Source organism: Vombatus ursinus, unplaced genomic scaffold (genome assembly GCF_900497805.2).
Source record: "Vombatus ursinus unplaced genomic scaffold, bare-nosed wombat genome assembly UNPS02014962.1, whole genome shotgun sequence".
Lineage (NCBI taxonomy): Eukaryota > Metazoa > Chordata > Mammalia > Diprotodontia > Vombatidae > Vombatus > Vombatus ursinus.
This window is the reverse complement of record NW_020954740.1, coordinates 1,173,075-1,199,907: the sequence shown is the minus strand read 5'-3', so window position 1 is coordinate 1,199,907 and position 26,833 is coordinate 1,173,075. Positions and strand designations below refer to the sequence as shown.

The following is a 26,833-nucleotide window of genomic DNA, read 5'->3' as shown; positions in this document are numbered from 1 at the left end:
GATATACTCCAAACCACCTAATAACAAATCATTTTATAATGGATTTTACTTTATTTCCAATGTCTGCCCACTCCCACCCTGTGGAATAGTAAAAACTTAACTGACCAGTTACCAAAAAAGTACCTTTTCACAATGCTTATTTCTCTTCCACGAACTGAGCTTGACAGACAGTTCAGTAACCAACCTGGCAGCATTTTTTTGACAAGTCACACACCTCCCTGTTTTGAGAGACACAGCTTCAAGTCCCTAAATAACATATATTATGCACTAAAAGTAACAACGCCCATCCCAGGTGCCACATCATTGCTCAGAAAAAATTTCAAAGACAAGCAGACACCGAAGAGTCATCTGTCAACTTCATAAAGTATCTCTCTGCAAGCTCCCAGACCCTCTGAATAATTCAAACAGAAGTGATACTGGAAACTTATCAAGTAAACCTATTTGTGGTACAAAAAGAGCTGTGGCACATGTGAACACACTGCCTCTCAAAAAAAGTAGGAAGAATCATTCCAAAACTTCCTAAAATACTTCCTAAAATTGTCAAATGTATTTGACAATGATCACTCAAACAGATTCTAGAAAAACTAGGAACACCTATATTTCATGTACAGAAAGGTTAAAAACCCCAAAATCATTCCATTGTTGGAAATATACCCCAAAAGTATTATCATAAGCCCCACCCCCCCAAAAAGAGGTATCCACTCCAAGATTTTTCACAGTGACATTACAAGTAACTACCAATTGGAAGCAACCAAAATGTCCAATAACAGGGGAATATTTTAAAAAAAAAAAAAGCTGTGTTACATTCACAAAATAAAATGCTATAATGCATTTAAAACCCACAAAAGTACAGGAAAATACAAAGAAATCTGAAAAAAGGCTTTATGAAGTAATGCAAAGAGAGAGGAAAAAAAAAACTCAAGTGAAGGAAATACAGCGTAACCACAACCACACAGGAGGAAAACTAACTAAAAATGAATGGGCAAGCAATCCTAATGGAGGCTTAGAAGTGTTGACTAAAAAACTGCTATGCTCTTAATGTACTGAAATGCATTCATTCAGATGTAAATAATTATTAAGCAAGTTTAGTTCAGGTTAAGTTTTAGCATAACATTCAATTTTATTTAAAGAAAGGTTTTTAGGAATAAAACCCTCAACTAGTTTCTGCAGATAATTAAAAGTTCAGGGGAGACAGTGGCAAGGAGGTGAAGGAAAGTAAATAATTGGGAAGAAAGGAGATGATAAAGTATGAGGTAGCTGAGAAAAATGAAGTTTCATTTCACAACAGTTTAAAAAATAGAAGAAAAAATTCCTAGCAAAGGAAAATAAAATCCCTACAACTAGCTTCAAAAATTGAAACAGCTCATTTTACAGTCAAACTAATATCACACTTCACGCAAAGCATTTGACACTGTTTATGCCTCATTTGCCACAAAAAGATCATGGTAAACAAAGAGAATATTCCCCCCAAAGTTACTTGCTGAAACCAGGTGCAGTTAGGATTATTCAACCTTGAAAAAGTCATAATGAAGACAGGATATCTTCCCATATGCAAAGAGTAAAAATCTTTTCATAATTATGTAGCATTCAGCAACCACTGACTTACTTAGAAGCTCTAAGAGACTGGGAAACAATAGCAGGGTCTTTTGGAGTAGTTATTTTCTATTAGCGGCATTGATTTCACCAAGTGATCATTACCTGCTATCATGATGAAGCTGTTCAATCCCCTGAGATTAAAGAGGAAAAAAAATTCTGAAGCAATCTCTTATTTAACCCCTTGCCATCAGAGTCATCAAGAAAGATACACAACTGCAGAAGACAAACTAAGAAACTGCAAAATATAAGAAAGAAAGCACAGAACTGCAAGCCAGAAGACCCTGTCTTCCTGCCTCTACTGTACCCAACCTCCAATTCAGCCTTCATACTTTTGCTAGAATAACCTTTCTTGGGAATAGATCTGGCCTTCATCACCCTTCTACTAAAAAATCTTCAGCAGCTCCTCATTCATGAATAACATATAAACTCCCCTTCCCAGATTCAAGGTCCTCCACAATCTGGCTTCACTTTACTTTCTCACCTTTGTTTCACACTAATCCTTTCCAAGCACTCCAGGCAAAATGAACTTCATTGCCACCACCACCCCCCAAAACACCCTGATCTCTCACACTGCCACACTTTTGCTCATACAGTTCCCAATACCTGCAATGCCCTCTTTCCTTATCATTGTCTGCTGAACTCAGCCCTATCCTTCAAAATCCAATCCAAATGCCACCTCCTCCACAATGACCACCTTGATCCTCCTCCACATCCATCCCTTACATCTTCTCTCCCTACTTGATGTCATTTCCTTCTCAGACCTAACATACATATCTCACAATTTTCTAGCACTCAAAGGCACTTAAATACTGTGTATTAACTGTGATCTATATTATCGTACCCTCTACTGGACTATAAGCTTCTTGAGGGCAAGGACCATGATTTATGGAGAACGACTACCTCCTCTAACAGCTAGCTAGCACAGTTCCCTGCACACACCAGGCACTTAATCTATGTTGTTCTGGTTCCAGATGACCCACTTACTACTCGTATAAACCTAAGCAAATCAATTTCATCTCTATAAGCTTATTTTCCTCAGCTGTAAAATGGTGGAATTGGACTAGGTGATTTCTAACATTCCAGTTAGGTCTATGATTTCTAATCTTGAAATACCTGGTTTATAGATTGTCACCAGAAAAAAAAAAATAGAAGAATATATTCCTCTTTGAAAAATTCCCTATAAATGGCTCAAATGGTATTATTTTATTTTTGTTCTTGAATGCTATAAAAGATTTTTGGGAAAATTAGATCTGAGATTTCAGTAACAACTATGAGCATGACAAGTTAATTGTTACACAGAGTTTTTCTACTTAGTTACCCTTTCAATGTTGCAATCTGAATCTCTAAAACCTGCCGTTCCATACTTTGTGCCCCTAAAGAAATTCACAGGTTATTAAAGCTGGAAAAGAATTTAGAACTCTTCCAGTCCAATCTTTTCACTTTAAAGATGAGGAAACTGAGGCCCAGAGAAATGAAGTAATTTTTCCCAAGGTCACAACATGACACAGCTAGGGCTCAATACTTTATCTCCTGACTCTTTCCATGACCCTACCCGGCACTCCCAACTAGGATGCTATTTTGTGATAAGAGCAAGATGCAAAAAGTAGAAATAGCAGTCACATTTTCACTTGGGACAAGAAAAAATATTTTTTACTTGAGCTTCACAAACTCAAGCCTTGTCAGTGATCATTAATCAATTAAGTGGACTATTCAAGGCCTATTTTACTGGAAACTGTCCAGACTTCAATCAACCTACCCCTACACTGACTCTTCTCTACACTACTAATATATGCTTTCAAGTCTCAGACCCAAGAGCTGCAATTATCACCCTGTTTATTGTCTGGAATCGGCATACACATATACATATGTACATAGATACAAGAACTCATTTACCATAGTCTTAATCAACAGTTGTTACTACTCCATCTTCAACTGGCAGTTTAGAGGAAATAAAAGAAATGAGAACAGAATTCTTATTCTTCACCTGGCAAAAACTGTTATCTTCCATGGATAAACTGGGTGAATATTTACTTATAAAGCCAATCTATTCTTTATTGAAGAAATTAATAAATATCAGTATGTTACTCCAGTGGTTCTCAGAAGTTTCTATATAAGCCAAAGCACATTAATATTTCTGCCAATTAGTTTTTTTCCAGTTATTAACAACCCTTTGCAGATAACTATAAGACTTAACCCTTACTGTGTTTAATTACTTTCTTTGTTGATATTCCTTCTATGTTGCAAAGAGCTTCCAAAGAAACCCAAAGTTTGAAATCCAAACATTGAACCACCTTCCTTATCATAGAAACATCTGAGAGAAGGCAGCTCTGATTCAAATGATATTTTTCACTAGTCTCAGAAACCGGGGAATCTCCATTTTCAGAATAGATTACAGGGAAAGGAAAAAGCAGTATACTCACCTGATAAAAGACTTAAGAGTCGGAGGACCTGGGTTCAAATCCCTACTTGGCTACATCTTATATAGATATGTCTTTAAACAAATTATTTAAACTCCCTGGGCCTCAGTTTACATAGGTGTAAAATGAAAGGAAGAAAGGAATGTTAAACCAGGTTACCTCTAAGGTCCTTTCTAGCCACAAATCCCATGATCCTGTAAGTAACAGAAGGACAAAACAGGGAAACTGAACAGCTTCCCTGCTCCTTTGAAATTTGGATTTCATACTATGCCTTCCTTATTTTGCCTAAAGTGAAATCCTAAACACTGTTTTACATACAAAGTATATATGAAAATACATTCCTAACATCCACAACTACTATATTTGTAATAGCAAACCAAAAAAACTGAAATAACCTAAACTTCCAACAATTGAAAAATGCTGATTAAAATATTACATATTACAAACCATTCATTTAGTTCCACATTGTTAAAGGCTAAAGGTTTAGGATAAGATTTGACCTCTTATTTTGTATGTCTGAGTGTTTTATTGACTTTTAAGGTTCTAATTTTTCTTTAAACAAAAACACATGTAAACAACAAATAAAAATGATTTCTGAATCAACTTTTTTTTGGATTTCCATGCTTCTGCTCCCTTCCAAAAGTATATAAGATAAAGGACTGACATTTTTTTACACTGTAAACCGAAACAAAGTGATGTTTTCCCAGCATCGATATATTTGTAATAGTTACAATCTTCAAATGGCATTTCTAGAGAAAACTCTTTCCCAGGACAGAGTACAAACATAATTACCTGGTTGATTATATTGATCTTCATAAGCATCCAGCCAATAAAACAGAAAGACTTGATCACCATCTGTCCCTTTTACCAATGGAAGGCGATTTGAATCTACTTGGATGTCTTGGGTTTGTAAACTGCTTTCATCTTCCTGATCCATTTTGTCCCAACAAGAAATGTCTGGAAGAAAACTGTCTCTGCAGAAATCACATGAGAAACATATGAATTCTATTTGCAATAGAATGATTACAGCTGAATCTAACAGATGACGTTTATTCTTAACCAACAGTTCTTACAAATATGACAACTCTGGCTCCACGCTTTTTTCCTGTTCCTTCTCTTCCTCCTGGGTCTTGATAACTTTAGGGAGAACGTCAGCTTCGTCATCTTCCATAGGGTCATCAAAGTCTCCATCTTCAAAATCCATCAAACCCTTTTCCTCCTCCTCTTCTTGCATCATCTCCTCTCCTAGAAGCATCAAACATTCATGTTGTGATCATCACACATGGCAGCTATGGAGCCCAACATGTCAGGAGAAACAGAAATACTATCTTGCAAAACTACATTTTCTTTTTTCTGGTGAGGTAATCGGGGTTAAGTGACTTGCCCAAGGTCACACAGCTAGTACGTGTCAAGTGTTTGGTCTGAGGCCGCATTTGAACTCAGGTCCTCCTGACTTCAGGGCTGGTGCTCTATCCACTGTGCCACCTAGCTGCCCCCAAAACTACATTTTCACTTCAAAATGAATACCTGAACTGCATTTTTAAAAGCTTCATCATGATCCAAAATGCAAGTTTTTCAATTCTTTACAAGTTAAACAACTGACATAATACCTTCAGAAGCATCTTCCTGTTGCACCTCCACGGGATCACAATTTGTTACCATACTTTGCGTCTGTTCAACATCCTTGCGCTTCTGCTTTATACCAACAGGCTGGGCCACGTTATCAGCATGTTTAAGATGAACAGGAGTCACAGAAGATTCCTTTCTTGAAACAGAAACATCATTTTTCACCAAAGGAGTTGCCTAAAAATATCAAGGAAAAAAAAGTCTTAAATCTAGGCCCTGTGACTCTCTCTTAACTTACCAGGCACCAGTAAAACAAAAGAGAACCATTCCTGTTTACAACATGTGACTATAGTTGCTTCATTGTCATTTCAGTCAAGTACACGTAAAGAAATACAATGGTACATGGGAATAAAAATTTTCTCATCTTTCAGTACCAGGGTCAATGTAACTTAAATACAGTATTTATCTACAAATGTAGGGTATCACAAAATGTGCAAGAAAGAGGCATGCTCATGCACATGTTTTTGAGGTACAGGAAACAATACAATGAAGAGGGAGAAATATTGAAAATAAAAAATCAAAAGGCAATAACTCTCCAGACCAGGAGAAAATAAGAAATACAGAGGCATCTCCCTCTTGCAGAAAAAACAGATGTGAATCTCTTTGAGACACCTTATTTACCTTGGGTATCTGCACAGAAAAAGGATTCAGAGAAGCTCCAGGGGGTCTTTTCTTCTTTAGTGTCATTACAGGTGGTGGAGTTATCTGAGGCGTCTGAAAGGAAGGGTAAGACAGACTCATCGCCATGCTTGACTTATCACAAGACAGAAAAAGTATGTTCCTTCACCCAATGAAGCCCAACAAATAATGCTTTTTTTCTGTCTCTACTCCCCCCATACAACATATATGCTTATGCAAAGTGGTTACTATAGCAACAGAACCATAATGCCACTAGAAAACCGAAACAGACATCAAATCCACCCTGTACCAATTATTTCTCTTAAAAATTAAACACCGTTTCCATCTGTCTTTCCAGGACACTGAGTTTAAGAAGAAAGCACAGAATTGAGAGGAGACGATGAAGGTGCTAGTGATTTCAATCACTGGCCATTCAGAAGAAAGGAATCTGACTTCAAAACAAGGACTCAGTCCTTGTGAGTTCTGTCTTCGATCCCAAGTGTTTGCAACTGACTTCTCAATCATTTCCCACCTAAGCCCAGGGAAAGCAAGCAGTTCATGGCTGAAAGTGTTTCAGATTGACAGGATTCAACCTATTTAAGGAACAAGATATACTATAGCTACTGAATACAAAGGATATATACTTTTACAGAACAGACTCTTGCATATATCTGAATACACACCCACACACATCAAACTACATAATCATATAGCTGGTAATCACTGAAAACTATTCACCTAACATGGCATATGTAGGTGATTCAACTGATGGGTGGGGTGTTTTTTTTTTTCCCAATCATTTTACAAAGACAAGCAGTGAGATATAATGGCCAGAGCAGTAGCTAGGAAGATGTGGGTTCACATCTACCCCTGACATATACTGGCTGTGTGACCCTGGGCAAGAGAGCAGCTGATGATCTACATTGATAGAGGTTTCCTCAAAGTGAGTTCTCTACATCCCTAAAATCACAGGCATGAAATCACAAAGGCAAGATTTTTTTTAAAAGTCATTGTTATTACTATTATTGAATCTCTTCCTCACTGGAGTCCACAAAAATAACTTACTGAAGCATTAAGATCCTGCAGAATGTCCCCCAGCAAGTCATCCTTTGACAAGTCAACAACCTTCTGGAAAACAAAACCAAAAGATGATTAAGAACTCACAGTTTACCTGTTCCCACAAAAAGGTTATATTCTGTGCACAAGGGTCAAAGCCAGCACAGCGGTATAACAAAAAGATAAGAAAGCCATCAAGCCAACATGTCTGTGAAGTGAGGATGTGACAGGTTAGCGCTTGGCTTCCTAATCTTTTCCTATTAACAGTTAATCCACTTTCACTGTTCTATCCCCTGCATATGTAAGAGCCCAATATCTTGACCTGATATTTCATTCTCATTCCAGGATCACAGACTGCCTAGAGTATACGTGTATCTGGATGACCCTCTCACACTTGAAACTTCATATTGTATAAACTGAGTTCGTTTACACCCAACAGACCTCCATAGTCTTGACTGCAATGATTCCTGTAAGAACAGAAATTCTGAATATTCAGGCCCAATTTGCTAACTTAGTAAGTTCACAAAAACCTCTTTCATTTAATAAATATTTACTGAATACTTATCTGTCCAACAGAATTTTTAGTTCATTGGTCCAAATAATACGGAAAACAATTTGGAATTATGTGAGGAAAGTCAACAAAAGCGTTCACACCCTTCAACCCAGCAATCTTACTAGTCCATATGAATCCCAGATATCCAGAATATTCATGGCAGCACTTTTGGTTGTAGTAACTAATTGAAAACAAAGTGGATGCTCATTCAGCATCGTGGAATGGCTGAATGAATCATGGAATATGGATGATATGAAACACTATTATATAACATAAGAAACAACAAAGAAGCAATGTGGAATATGGAACAGAAGGCTGACCTTTTTAGTCAAGGAAATCTGGTTCAAGTTCTACCTGTAGCCATGAACAAGTCACTTAACCCCTCAATGTCCCAGGCCAATGAAATTACAGAGAAGTTTCTAGGGGAGGGAATGAGTAGGGAAAAGAAAAAGAAAACAAAGAAAACAATAAAAAAATAAGGAATTCAGAGGAACTTGGGAAGACTTGTATGAATTGATAAAGACTGAATCAAACTGAGTCAGTAGATCTATATACCCAATGATTACCAATGAAGACACCACTAAAAGGCAGCGAAACTCCAATTAAATGAATTAAGTGGCCACAAGGGATTTCAGATGACAGGTAACAAAAGATACCTCCCTCACCTAGATAGAGAAACTGGGGAAAAGAGATGCCAAAAGCTGCAAATGCTGTCAGAGAAGGTCATGCTTAGTTGCTTAACTATGCTTCTCTGATAAACAAGAAGATTCCACTGAGGTGAGGGGGGTAGGAGTACTGGAAAATTATTGTGACATTATTTAAAAGGGCATCAAAATGACTACTCAATTCACCTTTGAATGTAAAAGACAAAAAAGTGAAGAAGTGAAACACTCACATCTGCAGTTTTCTTTCCAGCACTTGCCATAAACATTGACTTGATATTATTTGGCTTTGATACCACAGCCTTCCTTACGTTCTTCTTGTCTCTGAATGCTTTATCACCTTTTCCTGCCAGAACATAAATTCATTAGGAATGTCTGCTTGCCTCCCCAAATAACTCAAAGTGGTAAATTAAAGGTCTCATCATCTGCCTTCTGCACACAAGGAGTTGAAGATACCTATTTTGAAAGGTATGAAAAAAATCACACCATTTCATGCACTCTCTTTAAGAACAAACAAAAGGAAATAATTTTGATTATAACCAAATAAAATTGAGTTAGACATTTTCTTTCAAAATTCCTGATAGGGAATCTCTGGAATTAGGGTGGGAGTCTAGGTTTGATTACTGGCTTCCCAATTTACAAGCTGCTAGACTTTGGGCACTCACCTTACTTCCCTAAGGCTCAGTTTCCACATGTATAAAGTCAGGTTAAACTAGATTATCTTTAAGGTATCTTCTAGCTCTAGAGTCTCTGCTAATTTTGGTTAGATATTAGATCAAATTATAAGGGAAGGCTGTTTAAATCCTTTCACTTTAAGAACAAACATGAGCTTGTTTGTGTTCACACTAGAAGGACCAGAATTTAAGTCTACTGGCTTAGTGCATCTTTTTTTTTTTTAAATCCACAAGGCAAGGAAAACAGAAACTGCAGGATGAAAACTTTTATTTCAAAGCAAATAATATTTTTGCATCAATTCACATGCCTGGTCCCTCCAGTGCTAAAGATTATCAAGTCACTATGAACTTGACAAATCAGACTTCTTTACTAAAATAACCTTTTTTTTAATCAATGGTTTAAATCCAAGAAAAAGCAATTGTTTTATGATTTCCATAAATACAACTCTCAATTTCAACATAAAACTAGACAATTGTTAGGGTTTTCTAAATCCTGACATCTTAGAATCAACACTGTCCCCTGATAGAGATCATAACTGCCTTCTCATTCATGTCAAAAAACAATTACTAAATGCCTATTAGATGCCTGATCATCCTATTCAAGTGCTGTCTATGTCTTCCTGTAATTCCTCCAGAGAGGATTCATCTGGGACAATGGAGACTTCCCTCCTTCATCTGGCTCTTTGACTACATTAGGTTACCAGTACATTTTTTCCCATTTTCCCATTACAGATGCTGATGAGGGGAAATCACTGAAAACTATTCACCTAACATGGCATATGTAGGTGATTCAACTGATGGGTGGGGTGTTTTTTTTTTCCAATCATTTTACAAAGACAAGCAGTGAGATATAATGGCCAGAGCAGTAGCTAGGAAGATGTGGGTTCACATCCACCCCTGACACATACTGGCTGTGTGACTCTGGGCAAGAGAGCAGCTGATGATGTACATTGATAAAGGTTTCCTCAAAGTGAGTTCTCTACATCCCTAAAATCACAGGCATGAAATCACAAAGGCAAGATTTCATCTGGCTCTTTGACTACATTAGGTTACCAGTACAATATCTGCACAGCACACCGGGAAAAGATCAGGGTGGATTGCATTTGAGAAAACATAATATTTTCAATAATCTTTTGTTATGGCCAAAAGTCATCTTTGTAATACCAAAGTGCTATTTACTCTAGGTGGTGCCATATGGATAAAAATCATGGACTTCAATCAGCTCAAGTATAGTTAAAAATATTAATATAAACATATTATCTCACGAACAACTAAGGAATGTGAATATAGGGACCTCCTACCTGAGGAAACTCCCTCTACAAATGCTGATCTGCAACTTACAGTCTTAGAGAGTTAACTAGAATGCTACGAGGTTAAACAATGACTTGTTCAAGGTCACAGAGCCAGTACATGTTCTGAGGCTGGGCTTCAATCCAAATCTGCTTAGCCTTGAAGCTCTGCTGTCTTAACACTCAAAACATCCACAAAATACAAAAACTACAGGCTTTGGATGCTAAAAAGAAGTTTAAAAAGCTATTTTTTCATAGTATTGGTACTTCCAAATTATCTCTCGTTTTTGCTTCTTTTTCCCCGCTCAAATTGCACCACACTAATTCTGTTTCTCATTACCCCTCACCAAGACTACTGTACTAGGCTCCTAATTGGTCACTCAACTCCAAGCCATCCTCCTCCCCTCAGCTGCTGAAGTGATATTGTTAAAGTGCAGGTCTATCCATGTCACTCCCCTAATTCAATAAACTCCAACAGTTCCTATTACCTTCTTTAGAACAAAACAGAAACACCTCTATTTGACATTTAAGGCCTTTAAAATGAGATGATAGCTGTAAAAGCACTTTGTGCAGTGCCTGGCACAGAGTAGGTACATAAATGCTTTTTCCCTTACACCCTTCATAACTCAGCCCAAACCTACCTTTCCAGCCTTATCACGCAATTACTCTCCTTCAAACATACTCTAGTTCAGTTAAAATTCGTCTTCTTACTTTTCCTCACGTATTCTATGTTCCCTCTTCATGGCTTTGTACAACCTGTCTCTCACTGCCTGGAATGTCTTACCTCTTGGAATCCCTAAGTACCTAATTACCTCCAAAAGTCAACTAAAGCACCACCTCCTACTGGAACCCTTTGCTGCTTTCCCTGGCTATTAGTGCCTTCCCCCAAAATTATCTTATACTTTAGCATCTATTTTTTTATATATCTCTGAATCCATGCTGTCCCCCACAACTCGATCTAAGATCCTCAGAGGGAGAGACTATTTCACTTCTGTCTTCAAATCACTAGTACCTAGCACAGTATTTTGCACACAGTAAGTGCTCAATGCTTTTCAATTAACTGATTTTGTGAATCTTTAAGTTTCCTATACAAATTTCATTCTAAACCTAGAACATAGTCTTTATAGGCACACACCCCAAGTAGGTCACTGATAAGAAAAAGTCCCCTAGTATGCCAAAATATATATAGCAGCACTTTCTGAGGTAGAAAAAAGCTGGAAACAAATTAGATGCTCATCAACTGGGGAATGGCTAAACAAACTGTGGCACATGAATGTAATGCAATGTCATCATGTTATAATAAACGATGAATGTGATGAATACAGAGAAGTACAGAAAGACTTTCATGAACTGATGCAGAGCAAAGTAAGCAGAGCCATGAAAATAACATACATAATTACAATCATACAAATGGAAATAACAACAATCACAAAATAATTGAAAGAGAACCTTGCAGAATTACAAAGAACAAGCTCCGCCCCACAGAAAAGATGTAAGACACTGCCTCTTACTCCTCTGCAGTAGTAGGAGGTCCATGGTTGTAGAACACTGCATATATTTTTAGACTATCAATATGCTTTTTACTTATTTAGTGATTTTACCGATTACTCTTCTTCCTCTTTCTTTTTTTCCCTTCAAAAAATATTCTGTTTTATGAAATAGTTCTCTGGGAGAAGAAAAAGATTCTGATGAATATCTGAGAGAATTAAATGATTTAATATTAACATATTAAATGATACCTAACAAAAAAATTTTTTTAAAGAATGTATACTTTAAAAGAAGATTCTTTGTCCACATAAAAACAAAAAAACTATGACAAGCCAACTACTCTACAAAACCATATAGTAAGTCATCTCAAACTCTGGACAACTCTTCTAACCAACCACCAACAGGCTCTTGAAAATTATACGTTCATACCTTTTTTATTGACGTCAAAGGCATCATCATCGAGCTCCTCATCAAAAATCTCTCGGCCATCCTCTACGTAGCCAATGCCATCTGCAAGAACGAAGTAAACTATTGTAAGCAATTATTTTTTACACTGGTTACTGGCACCCTATCTAATGCTGCACCAGTTCATAAGATGCCACTTCTACATCACACAGCATCTTGCTACAACATATACTGCTAAGAGACAAGCACATAATTTCTGCTCTGTAGATTTTCTGTGTAACGCAGAGGGAGAGATGATATGGTAGTCCCCTCTGATCTCCAGTTTCACATTCCACAGTTTCACTTACCCGCAGTCCACCACAAATTTCAGGGGAATGAGGGAGGCAGGAAGGGGGTCAAGTCCTCATGGAAGGAGAGGGCCAGCATACAGTTCAATAACATGTGAGGGCCAGGACAGACATGCAATACAGGAGTGAGGATGGAAGACAGACATGGGTAGGTGTACGGAGAGGGCAAAGGATTCCTCCAGAGCTCTCAAGCCAAGCCCCAGATCCAGTGGCAGCAGCAGTGGCACATCATTCTGCTGTCACGTAGACACTTTTTTGTTTTTTCTTTGTTTTGGGGAGTTGAGTAGGATGTGGGAAGCTACAGAGCCCCGAGCCAAGAGCAGAGAGAGAGCTTAGTACTGTACAGTAAAGTTAAAATAGGTATTAAAAGTTAAAAGAAGAACTGTCTATATGGGGTTAGGTACAAGCTGCGGTTTCAGGTACCCACCTGGGGTCCTGAGGGACTATTGTATATACAACTAGGTAAAAAGGATGAATGACTTGGACCAAAGCAGATGTGACTCAGGGTACAACTGGTGGTTTGCTCTCTTAAAGAACTGGAACCACCATCACAAGCACCTCAAGATGAGATTTCCACCTTAACACGAAGAGTGAACAGGGTAGCTCAGCTCAGTTAGGAGGAAAGGAAAGGGCCAAAAACAACTCACTATTCTCAGACCAGATCCTACAGTCCATGTATGGGCAATTTGGGATTGGAATCAAGAAAAGCACTGCAATGCTCCTTCAGATTCCTATATAACCCTAAAAGAATTACACAGCATGTGCTTGGGGCCCCTCAAGGCTACTGATGAGACAGTCTGGATCCCCGTCTGTCTTCCCCTCAAATGACATTTTAAAAATCTCAAACAAAAAGTGATCATCCTGAGCTTACTTGACCACTCCTTCCCACATATCAACTAAGCAGATAACATGAAAATACACACACTTTTACAAATAGAATATCAATTCAAGAATATAGGGGAAAACCTTCATACTCTATGCATTTAGCTAAGAGCCACTACAGGGAAATTTTACATATGTTTGTATTTTTATAAACTTTGCTGCTTGAAGGGAGAGCCAAAGGGGCAGAGTTTCCCATGTTAAATGAAATTTTCTCTGACCCAAACAAGGCCTTCTTGGATTTTATGGTATTCAAGAAAAAAATAAGACAAATTCCTGCAGCAAGACAAAGCAAGGTACAAAGTCTAGGTTTGATTTATGAAACAGAACTAAAACACTAATACCACTGTGGACCCTTGATGAAGTACTTATATTCCTAGGAAACAAAAGGCCCTCATTTCTCCCACTCCCACCCCATCCTTTAAGTTAAACAAAGGGTCAGTCATCTTTCTTGATTTAGTCTGTGATAAACTAAGGGATACTTCATTGGTTAACAAATAGGCATTCCTTTTTCAATAACACCATCTAATGATTTTAACCTAGTCAAAGTAGAACTCAAGAGATACTTCTCTTAATTGAATTAATCAAAAGTAGTTCCTCCTTTTATTTGGTCATCACTTTAATCTGTTTCTAGGAGTCAGAATTCCTTCAAAACCCTTATTATGTCTATTATTCAAGGGAAACTGTTAAGGTTTTTTTGTTGTTGTTGCTCAGGTGAATTCAAGAATTTCAGGTCAGAACACAGTCGTATTATTTTTTCTTAATATGTCCTAACAGAAAAAAAAAACACAACATACCTTCATGGGTATGTTTCACAAGAACAACATTTACCATTTGCATAGTATAAGCAAGAATGACACAGTGAATTCATACAGGGGATTTTGTATGGCCTACCATCATCCACAATCCAGTCATCATCCTGCCGTGCCTGGACCATTCTGGAGTACTGATCTTCATCAACCTCATCATAAACACTTGTGAAGTCCTCTACCTGCAAACACCATAAAAAATCATGGATGAAATTCAGGGCAAGTGAAAACATTAAAAGGTTCTGCTAAGCATAGACTTTGAGAGACAAAATGGAAGTAGGACTTGAAAAGTCTGAAAGGAATAGCTGCAATGAAAAAATTTAATTCTATCATGCAATGTCATAACACATAGGGTTTTTCTTAAAGTGGCTGTTAAAATATGGAGAGGGAATATGACATAGTGGGGCAGTTAAGTGGCAGTTAAGTACTGGGCCTGGAATCAGGAAGACCTGAGCTCAAATCCATCCTCAGACACTTATCAGTTATGTGACCCCGAGCAAAGTCATTTAACTGTTTGCCTCAATTTCCTCATCTGTAAAATAAGTTAGAGAAGGAAATGTCAAAACACTCCAGTACCTTTGCCAAGAAAACCCCAAATGGAATCACAAAAAGTAGGACATGATTGAAACAGACAAACAACAATAATACGGCACAGTAGATTTGAGTTGGTGTTCTGTCACTGTCTACTAGTATGACTTTTAACAAGAAATTTCACATTTTTTAGGCTTGTATGCTCATCTACAAAAAAAACATACTGGCTGAACTAGATGATCTCTAAAGCCCCTTCCAGCTCAAATGGTTTAGATAATTCTCAACAGCTCTATTAGCATAACATGCTTGTCACACTGTCAATTACTCATCTACTTTACCAAAAACAAACTGAATTATAGTCAGCGCTTGATTATATGCTTTGGGGATTTTATAACATGAAATTTTCAAGCTTGTTTTCCCTATTCCCTATAAGCTTCTGAACTAGCTCCCTCCTTCAATGTCAGATGATGATGTTGGAATGAAATTACTTTTACTACTATCCTACCAAGTCAAACGTAAGTAAAAAGTAAAGCAGCTGCCCTTCCTAATCCCCACAACAATAAAGTCAAGAAACATATTACAGAGCCAAACAAAAATATTTTTAATGATGTTTCTTTAAAAGTAAGTTTTATTGATGCTTGTTTTCACATGAGTCATTTCTGGACATGTACCCCTCCCCAACTGAATGGACCTTTTGTTGTAACAAAGAGGTTAAGCAAACACAAATGATACAGTGACTACATCTGTCAATACCTGCAATATAATGACCACACACTCTTAACAAATTGTACTACTGCTCCTCCTTCCCAAGTGTGTATAATTGAGAATCAACTGCATAATCACTAGTTTCTTTTCTCTTAAGTACCAAAAGTACGTCTAAAGACTACATGCAAAAGCTAGAAATAAACTATCTCACTTTAAGTTATAAGCAAAATCACCTAACAGTAAGTATATTTCTGATTTTTGCATCCTAGTAATTAGACAATTTTGAAATAGCTTTCTTCTCAAGATTTGAAAATTAAAGCTATCATCTCTGTACTCCTGAGATCTTCGCTGACAAACTGCACAGGCATTCTGCGCCCACAGCTTCACACACTCCAAAGATGGATAGATCCTCCTTCAGTACATCAGGCACCAGATTTCAGAACTTTTTAAAAGGAATTACTATACAAAATCAGTAAGTAAAAAAGACTCCATGGAGCAATATGACATTAATGGATCTCAACAAAAATACACACTTACCTAATTAGCAAAAGTATAAACCAAGTAGTCCAGCAGCCTATGTTTCTATACAAACAAAATTTAAGGGCTATTTTCACTTTTCAAAAATGAAGTTTAGGACATTTGTGACTCTTCAAAGAAAAGATACATGAATTATCTACTCTGGCACTTGCTTGTGTACATGTACACGCACATACAAAGACATACATAACACACAAAGTATTCACTAACAGAGAAAGTAGCAATATTCTTCAATATACATAGTTGAACTGAAAGGATTCTGGAATGGATGCCTATCAATTATGGAGGAGCCAAAAAAAATGTGCTATATGAATGTAATAGAATATTATTGTTCTATAACAAAAGATGAACATCAAGAATTTAGAGAAACATGGGAATGCCTGTATGAAGTGATACAGAGTGAAGAAAGCAGAACCAACAGAATAATAAATACGCCTACAATCACGTAAATAACACTAAAAAGCAGTCAAATTCTCATGAATTTAATGAACAAGCTCAGTCCTGGAGAACTAACAAGGAAACACACTTAGTGGAGAGAATTACAGATGCGGAATGGGATATACGTGGACAGCAGCTGTGTCAACTGTCTTGGCTTAGCACATTTTTCTCTATTCAAAGGAATCAATGGGTGGAAGGATAGTAAAAGGAAATAACTGTAATGTTAAAAAAAACAATAAAACTCAAATAAAATGTTAGCTACCTTTTAAGAAACCCAATTGCAATTTTTCCCTAAAACCCATAAAATTCTCAATCTCATGCACATAATGAATGATCAATATTACAAATTAATGACTATGATGAGAGGGATACACAAAACACTACTTTCTTAGTCTGTGAAGAGATTTTTATAAACCAACAGAGTAGAGCACAAGACTAAGTCAAGAAAACTGAGTACTTACCTCGTATTTAAATTTTTCACCAGCTTTTGCCTTTTTCAGTCGTTCTAGTGCTTCCTGACGCCCTTTTACAGATTTCTTTTCCCTTCGAGAACGGGAAGCCATCGAACTCCCTGAGTCTGATACACCTGAAGGAGATCAAATTAATGTCATGAGATGGGAGAATTTCAATTTCCAGACCAAACTTCCAAGATGTTTTTTGCCCAATATTAACATTCATTTCTTATATTAGCCCAAAAATGCATATTCATACTTAAAATTTAAGCAACTTAAAGGAAAAAATACATGGCAAAATTTGCTATAAATCTAATTCTTTGGGGACAGCTAGGTGGCGCAGTGGATAGAGCACCAGCCCTGAAGTCAGGAGGACCTGAATTCAAATCCGACCTCAGACCAAACACTTGACACATATTAGCTGTGTGACCTTGGGCAAGTCACTTAACCCCAATTGCCTCACTAAAAAAAAAAAAATCTAATTCTTTGGAAAAATCTCTATGATGGTACTAATGTCAGCATTTTTTTAAAAATTCTAGGCTGAAAAATTTTTTTTTAGCTATTTTCCAATGACTAGACTAAGAAAGGGATATCAGCCTAAAACTCTAACAATCAAAAAAAGAGGCCAGGCCTATACAGCAAGAAGGTGCTAATTCAAAAAAAAAAAGAAGCAGCTCATAATGAGTTCTATTCATCTTATTACTATTTCAGTAATGTCCATTTTCTTCATAAGCATAATACTGACAATAAGGTCATATCCTATATGTGCAGGGTAGTAGTGAATAACGACTAGAGATTAATATATTTTGCCAAGTTGTTTAAATGTTAAAATATATTCCCAAATATATACTAAACAATAAGAACTATAGTACCACACAGGTTTCGCTTGGGGTGATTTCAGATTGTGAGAAGAAAGCATCTCCATCTCTCCCTAGTCTATAAGGTATCAGTTAGAAATCTACTGCCTCTAGAAAACTGTACTCATTCAGTCTATCCTTCTAATTCCAGTCTAAAAATTCTACTTATACCAGCACCAATAAGTTTATTCACTCTCATGTAAGTCATGGTATACCATCTTCATAGAACTATAGATTATCAGAGCAGGAAGGAATCTCAGACACCATCTACCACAACCACTTCATTTTTACAGGTAAGGACTCTGAATTCAGAGGGGAGGGAAATGAATAAGAAGAAACAAGAAGATATAGTGAAAAACACCAGGGACTGGGAGTCAGGATCACTTGATCAGAGATTTAGAGCTGGAAGGGGCCCAAGAGGCATCTAATCCAACCAACCCACTCATTCCATAGATGAAGAAAATTAAGCCCAGAAAAAGTCAAAGGGTAGCAGGTAACTTGGCTGGGATTTGAACCAAGCTTTTCTACTGTCAAATCCAGCCTGATCTTTTCTACTCTGTCCCATTTTGCCAGCCTTCACACTTATGACATACTTTTGACAGAAGTGACTTAGTCACTTCTGCTCATTCTGCTTTCTGCCTTTTGACCATTTCTCTTTTCATTGGTACTCTCATCATTTTCACTAAAGACAAAATCCAAACCAATGAATTTTGCTTCTTTGTTTTGCAAAAAGCTAACCTGGAATAGAAAGTTCACATTTGATTAAAATGTAGCTGCAAACTGGGAGCCACATAAGTAAGTTAACAATTGTGATACTGACTGCCAACTTTTCAAACTATCCTTCTCTGCTTATCACTTTGACCATCACCATGCACATGTTGTTTCCCCTCCTTATGAACTGCTTGAGAGCAAAGATGGCTTTCTTTTTGTCCCTGTATCTCCAGTGCCTAGCATGGTATCTGGCTCTGAATTGAACTGAATCACCATTCTCCTCTTTTATGTCCTGCAATGACTTCCAATTCACTTACAGATTGGGTCATTCAAAATCCTTCATAAGGCTTTTGCGCTTCCTTCATGTCCTAAGCCCAACCCAGCCCACTTCTAGAACATCTATGCAAAGTCTACTTTATCCCATGCCACTTTGGTACTTGTCCAAAGAAATGACATTCACCTGAAACATTTCCTTCCTTCCCACTCCACGTTATATCCCAACAGACATCTAGCTCCATCTCCCCTATCACAGACAAAAACACTTCGAGAAGTTTCCCAAACTGATCAGAGAACTCCTGTAAATATGCTAAGGACTTAAATGAAAATCCTAAGGTTATTCCCACTGATCTCTACTTCAATTCTATACTTAGAAATGCCCCTATTCCTAAAAATGTGACCACTTTTGACTTTATTGTTAATTTATGTATTGGTATGACATTTTTATTCTATTGTCAGTTCAAATGTTTGTGCAAGATAATACCAATAATGACTCAAGGCCAAGGTATGGTATAAAGATATCATTGAAGAAATGGATGATCAGAAAAGGAGATGGGTCAATTATATGGCAAAAATGAAGACAATTGGACAGGTGGCCCAGTTGTGTCACTAGGACCTACATAATGTTCAAAGACCTAAAACAAGGCCTCCAGCACACTGCGTAAACACCTTGAGAAGGAATTTTGAGAAGACATGGAAACAACAGCACAAGATGAGAAAGCATAAATGGGTTGCATTCTGCACCACCATAGAGATATGTGCAATCATCCCACATCAGTGAGATCAGGCATCTCGGTGAAACATTAAAGAAATTCCTCATACATGTGAGCTCCTCTTCTGAAGTCCTCCAGTGCCTCATCACAACATGGAGATGAACCTGCATGCCTAAAGAACATCAGTGGAACACAAATTCCACGAGGACCAATATAACCAAAGACCAGCCTAGCTACATTCAAGGAAGCTCATTACTACAAGGTTGGCTACCAAGTTACAAATTTTTCTGGGCACAGAAATTCATGAAACCTGTAATACATGTGAAAGTTGCAATCTACATTTGCAAGAAAGTAGTCACATGGATGAAATTCCTGGTCTTTTGATGTATTAAAGTATGCATGAGCTGTTACAAACAGACGAATCCTATACTTATAATTCTGTCAATGTGTATGCCTGAAAGAGTAAGAACTTGATCTTGCAGCTAAATGACACAATGGACAGTACATTAGACTTGCAGTTAGGAAGACCTGGCCTCAATCACTAACTAGCTGTGTGACAAGTCATTTAACTACTCAGCCTCAGTTTCCTCATCTATAAAATGAGAGTAACAATAGCACCTACCTTCCCAGAGTTGTTGTGAAGATAAAATGAAGATATTTGTTAAGTGCCTTGAAAAACATAAAGCACTATATAAATGCTAGCTATTATCATATTATTAGTAGCTAACTACTATACCTAGTAATTCTCTCAGTAGTACATCTAGCACAGCATGAGGAATAATCAGAAACTTAAAGTCAACGCTTTATTATAAACTTTCCTTTTCATCTTTCCAGGAAGGTGAAAAAAATCATGTCTAGGTAAACAAATGCTTATAAGATTTTCAAGCTATGTCTAGCTGTCCCTAAGTTCTGGTACCTAAGGAAAATAATGGGCCTTGACTCTCCAATTTAAACATAAACAAATAATTCTCCTTTTTAAAAACCATTTCTTCACATGTATAAATTATTTTTTAAAAAAATAGGGAAAAAACGGCCAATTCTAACAATCACAAATTCTGTGTTAAAAAGATCTGGGGCACCCCAAAGAAAAGTCTATAGACACCAGGCTTACACAAAAGCACGATAAATGAATCTTTCAGCATGTTCCAAAGGAAACATTCTAGTCATAAGCTCATCAAAGCAACATAATCACAGCCTGTAACTTAAGAGTGGTTTCTAGATTGCACAGCATCATCCAAGGAGTGATTTTTGATGCTCCCTGATGAAGTTCAGTTTTTAAAAGATAAAAGAAGGGCTTAACAGCAAATCGCTGCTTAAGTGATAGGTCAAGATGCATGTTCATACATTTCCTTTGTAATGCAGTCCTGACAGCTCCCCAAACCAACTAGGTTTACTAGTGTCTTAATGCTCCAGATCTCTACTGGAGCAATTTCTCTAAAACTGAAGACTAGAGCAAATTGACATTTGTAATTTACAACTAGGTGAATGAAACAGCAGCTGATTAGAAAGTTTTCATTATTATGAAACTACCAATTTGACAAGAGATAAAAATACTAGGCCAGAAAGGCAAAGGCCCTTCACACTCATCAGATTTTTTGAAGTAAAAAAGACTCCAGACTTTTGACAGAACTTATTACTCATATTTACTTGAAAATCCAGTATCTGGTTAGGGTAATTTGTGCATTTTCCAACTCTATTTTAGAGGATTAAAGATATTCATTCTTGATCATTTCTCTGATAAAAGAATACTGAAATATTAGTACTAACTTGTAACAATTATTTTTAAGCACAAAAGCAATGACCAGAATGCAAACACTATTATTACACAGTACTTCCCCCACTTTCCTTAGAAGAATCTGAAAACCATTTAAAAATGCATAAAGTAGAAAACCATCCCCTTAAAAGCCACAACACATTTTTCCTAGTGATGGCACTTAAGAAACATTGCATGTGTTGTACTTGTGTAGAAATAATGACCACCACCTGTTCCATATTCACAACGTGATTTTGTTCTGCTGTTACATACAACCCCATTCTCAGACACTACTATTTGAGTGAAACGGGCCAAAAAAAAAATTAAAATTAAAAAATAAAAGCTCATTTCCTATGGGGGGAGATGAGCAGACACAGGGTCAAAGAAGCCCCTCACATGGGTCAACCACTCAACACGATGCAAATGTGCGCCCATGGGGGAAGTGGAAGATTTGACACCCAAAGTTAAAGTTACATCGAGAACAAGGTCTGGGAAAAGGGGTGAGGCGTGGGGGAAGGTAAGAGAAGGCAAATAGGAAAACGGGGTCACGACGCTCAGAGACCAAACGGTTCTCGAGCAAAAACTCCTGCAACAGATTTCTTGTCTCCCATCGCTGGGCCTCAGTTTCCTCATCTGTAAAACGGAGGGATCGGACTGGACGAACTCAAAGGTCCTTGGCAGCACCAACATCCTGGGGTCCAGGATGCCAGGAACAGGGTCACTAAGTCTCTCCCTTTCCTGGGGACGCCCGGTTATCCGAACGGCCGCCGCCCCCGCCCCCGCCCCCGCCGGCCAGCCCACCTCCCAGCTCCCCATCCCCCACGGCAGGAGAAAAAAGGAGGAGCCTGGAGGCTCTCGCGACTGCAGACCCAGGTCTGCCACCTGGTGATGCTGCAGCCCGTTCCCACCGCACCCGGCCTGTCCGGAGGCGCCCCCGCTCCTCCCTGCGGGAGCTCGCCCCCGAACGGAAGCGGGGCGCTCCAGACACCCCGCAGCGCGGTCCGAGCAGCCCGAGGGAAGCCCGGGCTGCCCCCACCCTGGTGTCTCCGCCTGCCAGCACGGCCCCTCCCCACCCCAGGGGCTGCATGGGCTCCAGCGGCGCCCTCCGACCCCGTCCCCGGCCACGCTGAGCACGCAGCCCTCGCGGCGCCCCCGCCTCGGTTCTCACCGCTGCTCCCGGGCTCGGGCTCTGCGCTGTGCACCGGCGCCATGGTCCGCGAGGCTCCGGCTCAGGATTCCGCGCCAACGCGCTGAAACTGGCGCGGGGGCAGAGACACGCGCCTCCCCGACAGCCAATCAGCGCCTGCCGAGGGCTTCCTACTTCCGCCCGGAAGGCCGGTGTCGCCGGGTGTTTCTCGGGCATGTCCCCGCCCTAGCGCCTCCTCCTTGGTGTCTCTGGGTTTCGGCGCGCTCCGGAGTCCTTAGAGACCGGTTGGAGACCTAGGCTGGGTCGAGGGCGAAGAAAGAAAGCGGTCGGGCGCTTGAAAGAAGTCAGACCAGAGTATACGCAAGCGCAGATTGTCCAGGGGAAGGGGTTGGGGGGACCGGAATCCGCTAAGAGTAGCGCGGGTAAAGAGAGGAAGGCTCTTCGGTTCTGGGACTTGAATTCCCTGAAATAAGGCGCGGGCGGGCAGAAGAGCAGTGGCTTTGAAGCACTGCGAGTACCGGTTTTCTACACGCACATAACCACGCTTGCGGGGATCTGGCTTGTCCATGCGGGTGTTTTCTGTTTTTCACCCTCTGGAACACTGAGTGTGACCATGTTCTTTGTTTTTTCGGGGTGTCGTCATTGTCAGACGGATCCGGTGGCTGTTATTTTAAGAAGAGAGAGAGCCCGGTCTCTGCCTTTGCTTCTTTCTTCGCTTTCATTTCTTTGTCTTCTCTTTTTTTCTTCCCTCTTTCCCCTTCTCTCGTTTCCGTCTTCTCCTTTCTTTTCTTTCTCTCTTCTGACTCTTGTGTCTTTTCTCTCCTGTCTTTTCAATCCTCTCGCCTCCTGTCTTCACTCTCCTCCCCTTCTCTCCCTCTCCACATCCTCTTCTGTTGGCTTGTCTTTTCTCCCCTCTCTTTCTCCCTCTTTTTTTCTCTTTCTCCTCCCCTCTTCCTAGCATCACTCTCCTCTAGCATCTCTATTCTCTTCTCTTTTATATTTTCTCTCCTTTCTCTCTCTTTTTTTCCTCTCTTCTCTCTTTCCTTCTCTCTTCTGTCTCTCTCCTGTCTGAAGCATCTGTGCACCTAGAACCAGCATCAGTCCATGTATACTGTCAGCACTAATTTATCCACTTGGGGAATGTCCGTGATGCATGTTTAGTCGCAGTCTGGTTTCCCCTTGCCAGCCAACACATTTCTCAGGCCAATGGAGATTTTAGGACCTAGAAGGAAATTTAGAGATAATAACATCTAACCCCTTCATTTTATGGACAAGAGACTTTTGTTTTTGTATTCCTAGTCCGTAGCAAAATGCCAGGCACAGATTTTTAATGTCTTTTTTGTATCTGACCTGTGCTTTCATTGGTATAGGGAATGCCTGAATGATGAAGAAACTTCCTCTACTGAAGATCAGCAGCCTCTTTGAGAGTTACCCGAGTTAATCAATCAGGAAACATTAAGCACTTACTATGTGCCAGGCATTGTGCTAAGTGCTGGACATACAAAAAAGAGGCAAAAGACAGTCCCTGTCCTCGTGGAGTTTATAATCTAACGAACAACATGAAAACAAATATGTAATATCACTGTAAGGCAAATCAATATCTTAATCCCCATACTGGTTTTGATGTTAGACCTAAGATAGAGAGAAGTAAAAATAAGGACGATGCTTTAAGATTTGCAAAACACTTTTACTGTATTATCTCCTTTGAACCTCACCACAACTCTGTGAAATGTTATGTTACTATTTTTCCCACTTTATTGATGATAAAACTGAGACCAGTGAAGGTGAAATGATTGGGGCCACATAACTGATGAGTGTCTGAAGCAGAATTTGAACTCACTTTCCTGACCTGGAATAGAGTGCTGCATGTTGTAAATCCCAGAATTTACAGGAAGAATTTCCTTATAAGGAGCTCATGTTCTAATGGGAGAGATCACAGGCATAGGAGGTTTCAGCTGAGAGTCAGATGGAAAGGTTCCGTGGTCCTTAGGGGACAGCAGATTGTAAAAGATCTTTAAGGTCACTTCCACTGATAAAATCTTATCCATTTCTGATGTTGACCCATTTGACAGTGCCAAGGACTTTGGTGGCAAGAATTTTCTTTTCCAAGTGTTCAAGTAGGACAGCCTTCCATCAGTCAAGGCTATAAAAAAAGCTCATTCCAATAGTATTCCAATATCTAAACTTTTGTTATATTCCCCATAACTCTCATGTGAATATTTATAATGCCATTTATCATTCTTGATGGTGAGAAACAGCAGTTCCATGATTAACTTACCCACATGGCAGATGGTTCACTTCTCCCTCACCCCAACAGGGGCAACTGGTGCCACCATAGAGACAGTATTTTCTTTCTTTGGCACTTCTGCTAGTCATCACTCCTGTGGCTCATAGTTTGGAAAGCTGCCACTGAACTGCCCTGCATATCTTTCTTCTTTGGAGCTCAACATGAAAGGAGACAAGGATATTTCTAAATTAACATGGCAGTTTCTATTTATAAGCTTATCAAATACAAACTTCTTTGTAGATTTTGTTTTCTTCTCACAGCAAGAAAAAACTAAGTATATTTAGTTTAAGACATTGGATTGTGTGTTTTTAATCCAGATCCATTTTTGTTTTTTGTTTCTTCTTTCTTTGTATTACCTGCACTTAACACAGTATATGACATGTAGTAGATATTTAATAAAATTTAATAAGTGGCTGAGTGAGAATATGATTTCTTTTCCTTTTGTCTCAGACTGATTTTCCTAGAAATGCAAAATTAGGAATGGATAGCAAATAAGAAGGGCAGCTAGGTGGCACAGTAGATAGAACACCATGCCTGAATTGAGAAAGACTCATCTTCCTATGTTCAAATCTAGCCTCAAACTCTTACTAGCGGTGTGACCCTGAGCAAGTCACTTAACGCACTTTGCATCAGTTTCCTCATCAATAAAATTAACTGGAGAAGGAAATGGCAAACCATTCCATTGCCTTTGCCAGGAAAACCCCAAATGAGGTAGCAGAAAATTAGATTCAACCAAAAAACAAACTAATAAGGAATAATTTAGCACGTGAGCTGAATCTTGAAAGAAGTCAGTGATTTTTAAAAGCAAAGGTGAGGAAGGCGTGAAATCTAGATATGGGGACCAACTTAAGGTCTGACAAAGAATTTTTTTTTTATTTTCTTTAAGGTCTTTTTTTTTTTTTACATTGCTTTCCCTTGCCAATGATTCCACCCTAACCTCCTTATAACACCCCCTTCCCAAATGAAACAGTTAAGCAACACAAATCAAAACCCTGACCCAGTTTGGAAAAGTATCCATTCCACACCTATGTCTGATAAAATATATTCCTTTTTCAAAGCCTTCTTAAACTTAAACTTTCTTTTCTTAAAATTGAGACTACCCTAGAAAATCTAAGACAAATAGACATGGTAGATACAGATATTTTTAAAAAATGAAAGAATAGCTGAATCTTCCAGGTCATTAGCAGTACTGGATCATAAGTCCCTGAGTTCAGATGCTAAGAGATAATGAGGAGGATTGGATATCTGTCATCTAAAGCCAGTAAGGTACTTCATACTTCATACATAGTTTTTTTAGCCAGACCTGATTTCTGAGTTTCCATTTCAAAGCTGGTGGTCTTGATTTTCCCCTAGTTTCCTTCCCAGCTTCTGTGTCCATCATAATGCTTAGATGGCCCAGTTTCTCCATTTGTAGATATGGTTCCCAATTCTTCAAAGCTGGCATTTATTGAATCTCTGATAAGTTTGCTAGTCAACTACATGGGGAGATTTTTATAGAATACCTAAAAGAATCAGTTTCCAATCATAATTCCTGGCAAAAATGTCCCATTAGCAGAAATGAAACTCAACCCTGCTAAAAGTACAGTATGACAGCATCAATACTATCAAATATCCTCATTTTTACACTTTACAAATTCTTTGGCTTTGGGGCAGTAGGATAGGGTAATTAACAACTGAATTTCAAACCCTCTTTTGAAATCTTCTTGAGAACTTAGTTGTAGACTATAGGTCACAATCTGAGACAATCTGATTGAGAAACCTATGCAAGTTAATGACATTCTCAAAAAAAATCACATCTTAGTTAAGAAAGAAGATAGTTTGAGACATGCAATCAAACAGTTCATTACTTTTTAAAAATTTCCTTTTTTGAACTGATGCAGAGTGAAGTGAGCAGAACCAGGAGAACAATTTATACAGAAACAGCAATATCGTAGAGATAATCAACTGTGAAAGACTTAGTAACTAATCAATAAAATGATCCACAACAATTGTAAAGGACTCACAATG

At 38.5% G+C, this 26,833-nt stretch overlaps 1 protein-coding gene across 3 annotated transcripts in view; it reads right to left on the bottom strand.

The window, feature by feature from the left end:
• The window catches only part of POLA1 (DNA polymerase alpha 1, catalytic subunit), a 330,831-nt gene extending 308,197 nt beyond the window's left edge, over window positions 1-22,634 (bottom strand). For all 3 annotated transcript variants that reach the window (XM_027845456.1, XM_027845457.1, XM_027845458.1), the window contains exons 1-10: window positions 22,561-22,634; window positions 17,092-17,216; window positions 14,505-14,601; window positions 12,409-12,489; window positions 8,762-8,874; window positions 7,323-7,385; window positions 6,261-6,353; window positions 5,624-5,816; window positions 5,087-5,258; window positions 4,806-4,987 (exon numbers count right to left, since the gene is read on the bottom strand). In XM_027845456.1, the coding sequence (XP_027701257.1) occupies window positions 4,806-4,987; window positions 5,087-5,258; window positions 5,624-5,816; window positions 6,261-6,353; window positions 7,323-7,385; window positions 8,762-8,874; window positions 12,409-12,489; window positions 14,505-14,601; window positions 17,092-17,216; window positions 22,561-22,603 (1,162 nt within the window). In that variant the 5' untranslated portion in view covers window positions 22,604-22,634. The remainder of the gene's footprint in view (window positions 1-4,805; window positions 4,988-5,086; window positions 5,259-5,623; window positions 5,817-6,260; window positions 6,354-7,322; window positions 7,386-8,761; window positions 8,875-12,408; window positions 12,490-14,504; window positions 14,602-17,091; window positions 17,217-22,560) is intronic.
• Window positions 22,635-26,833: the final 4,199 nt, after the last annotated feature.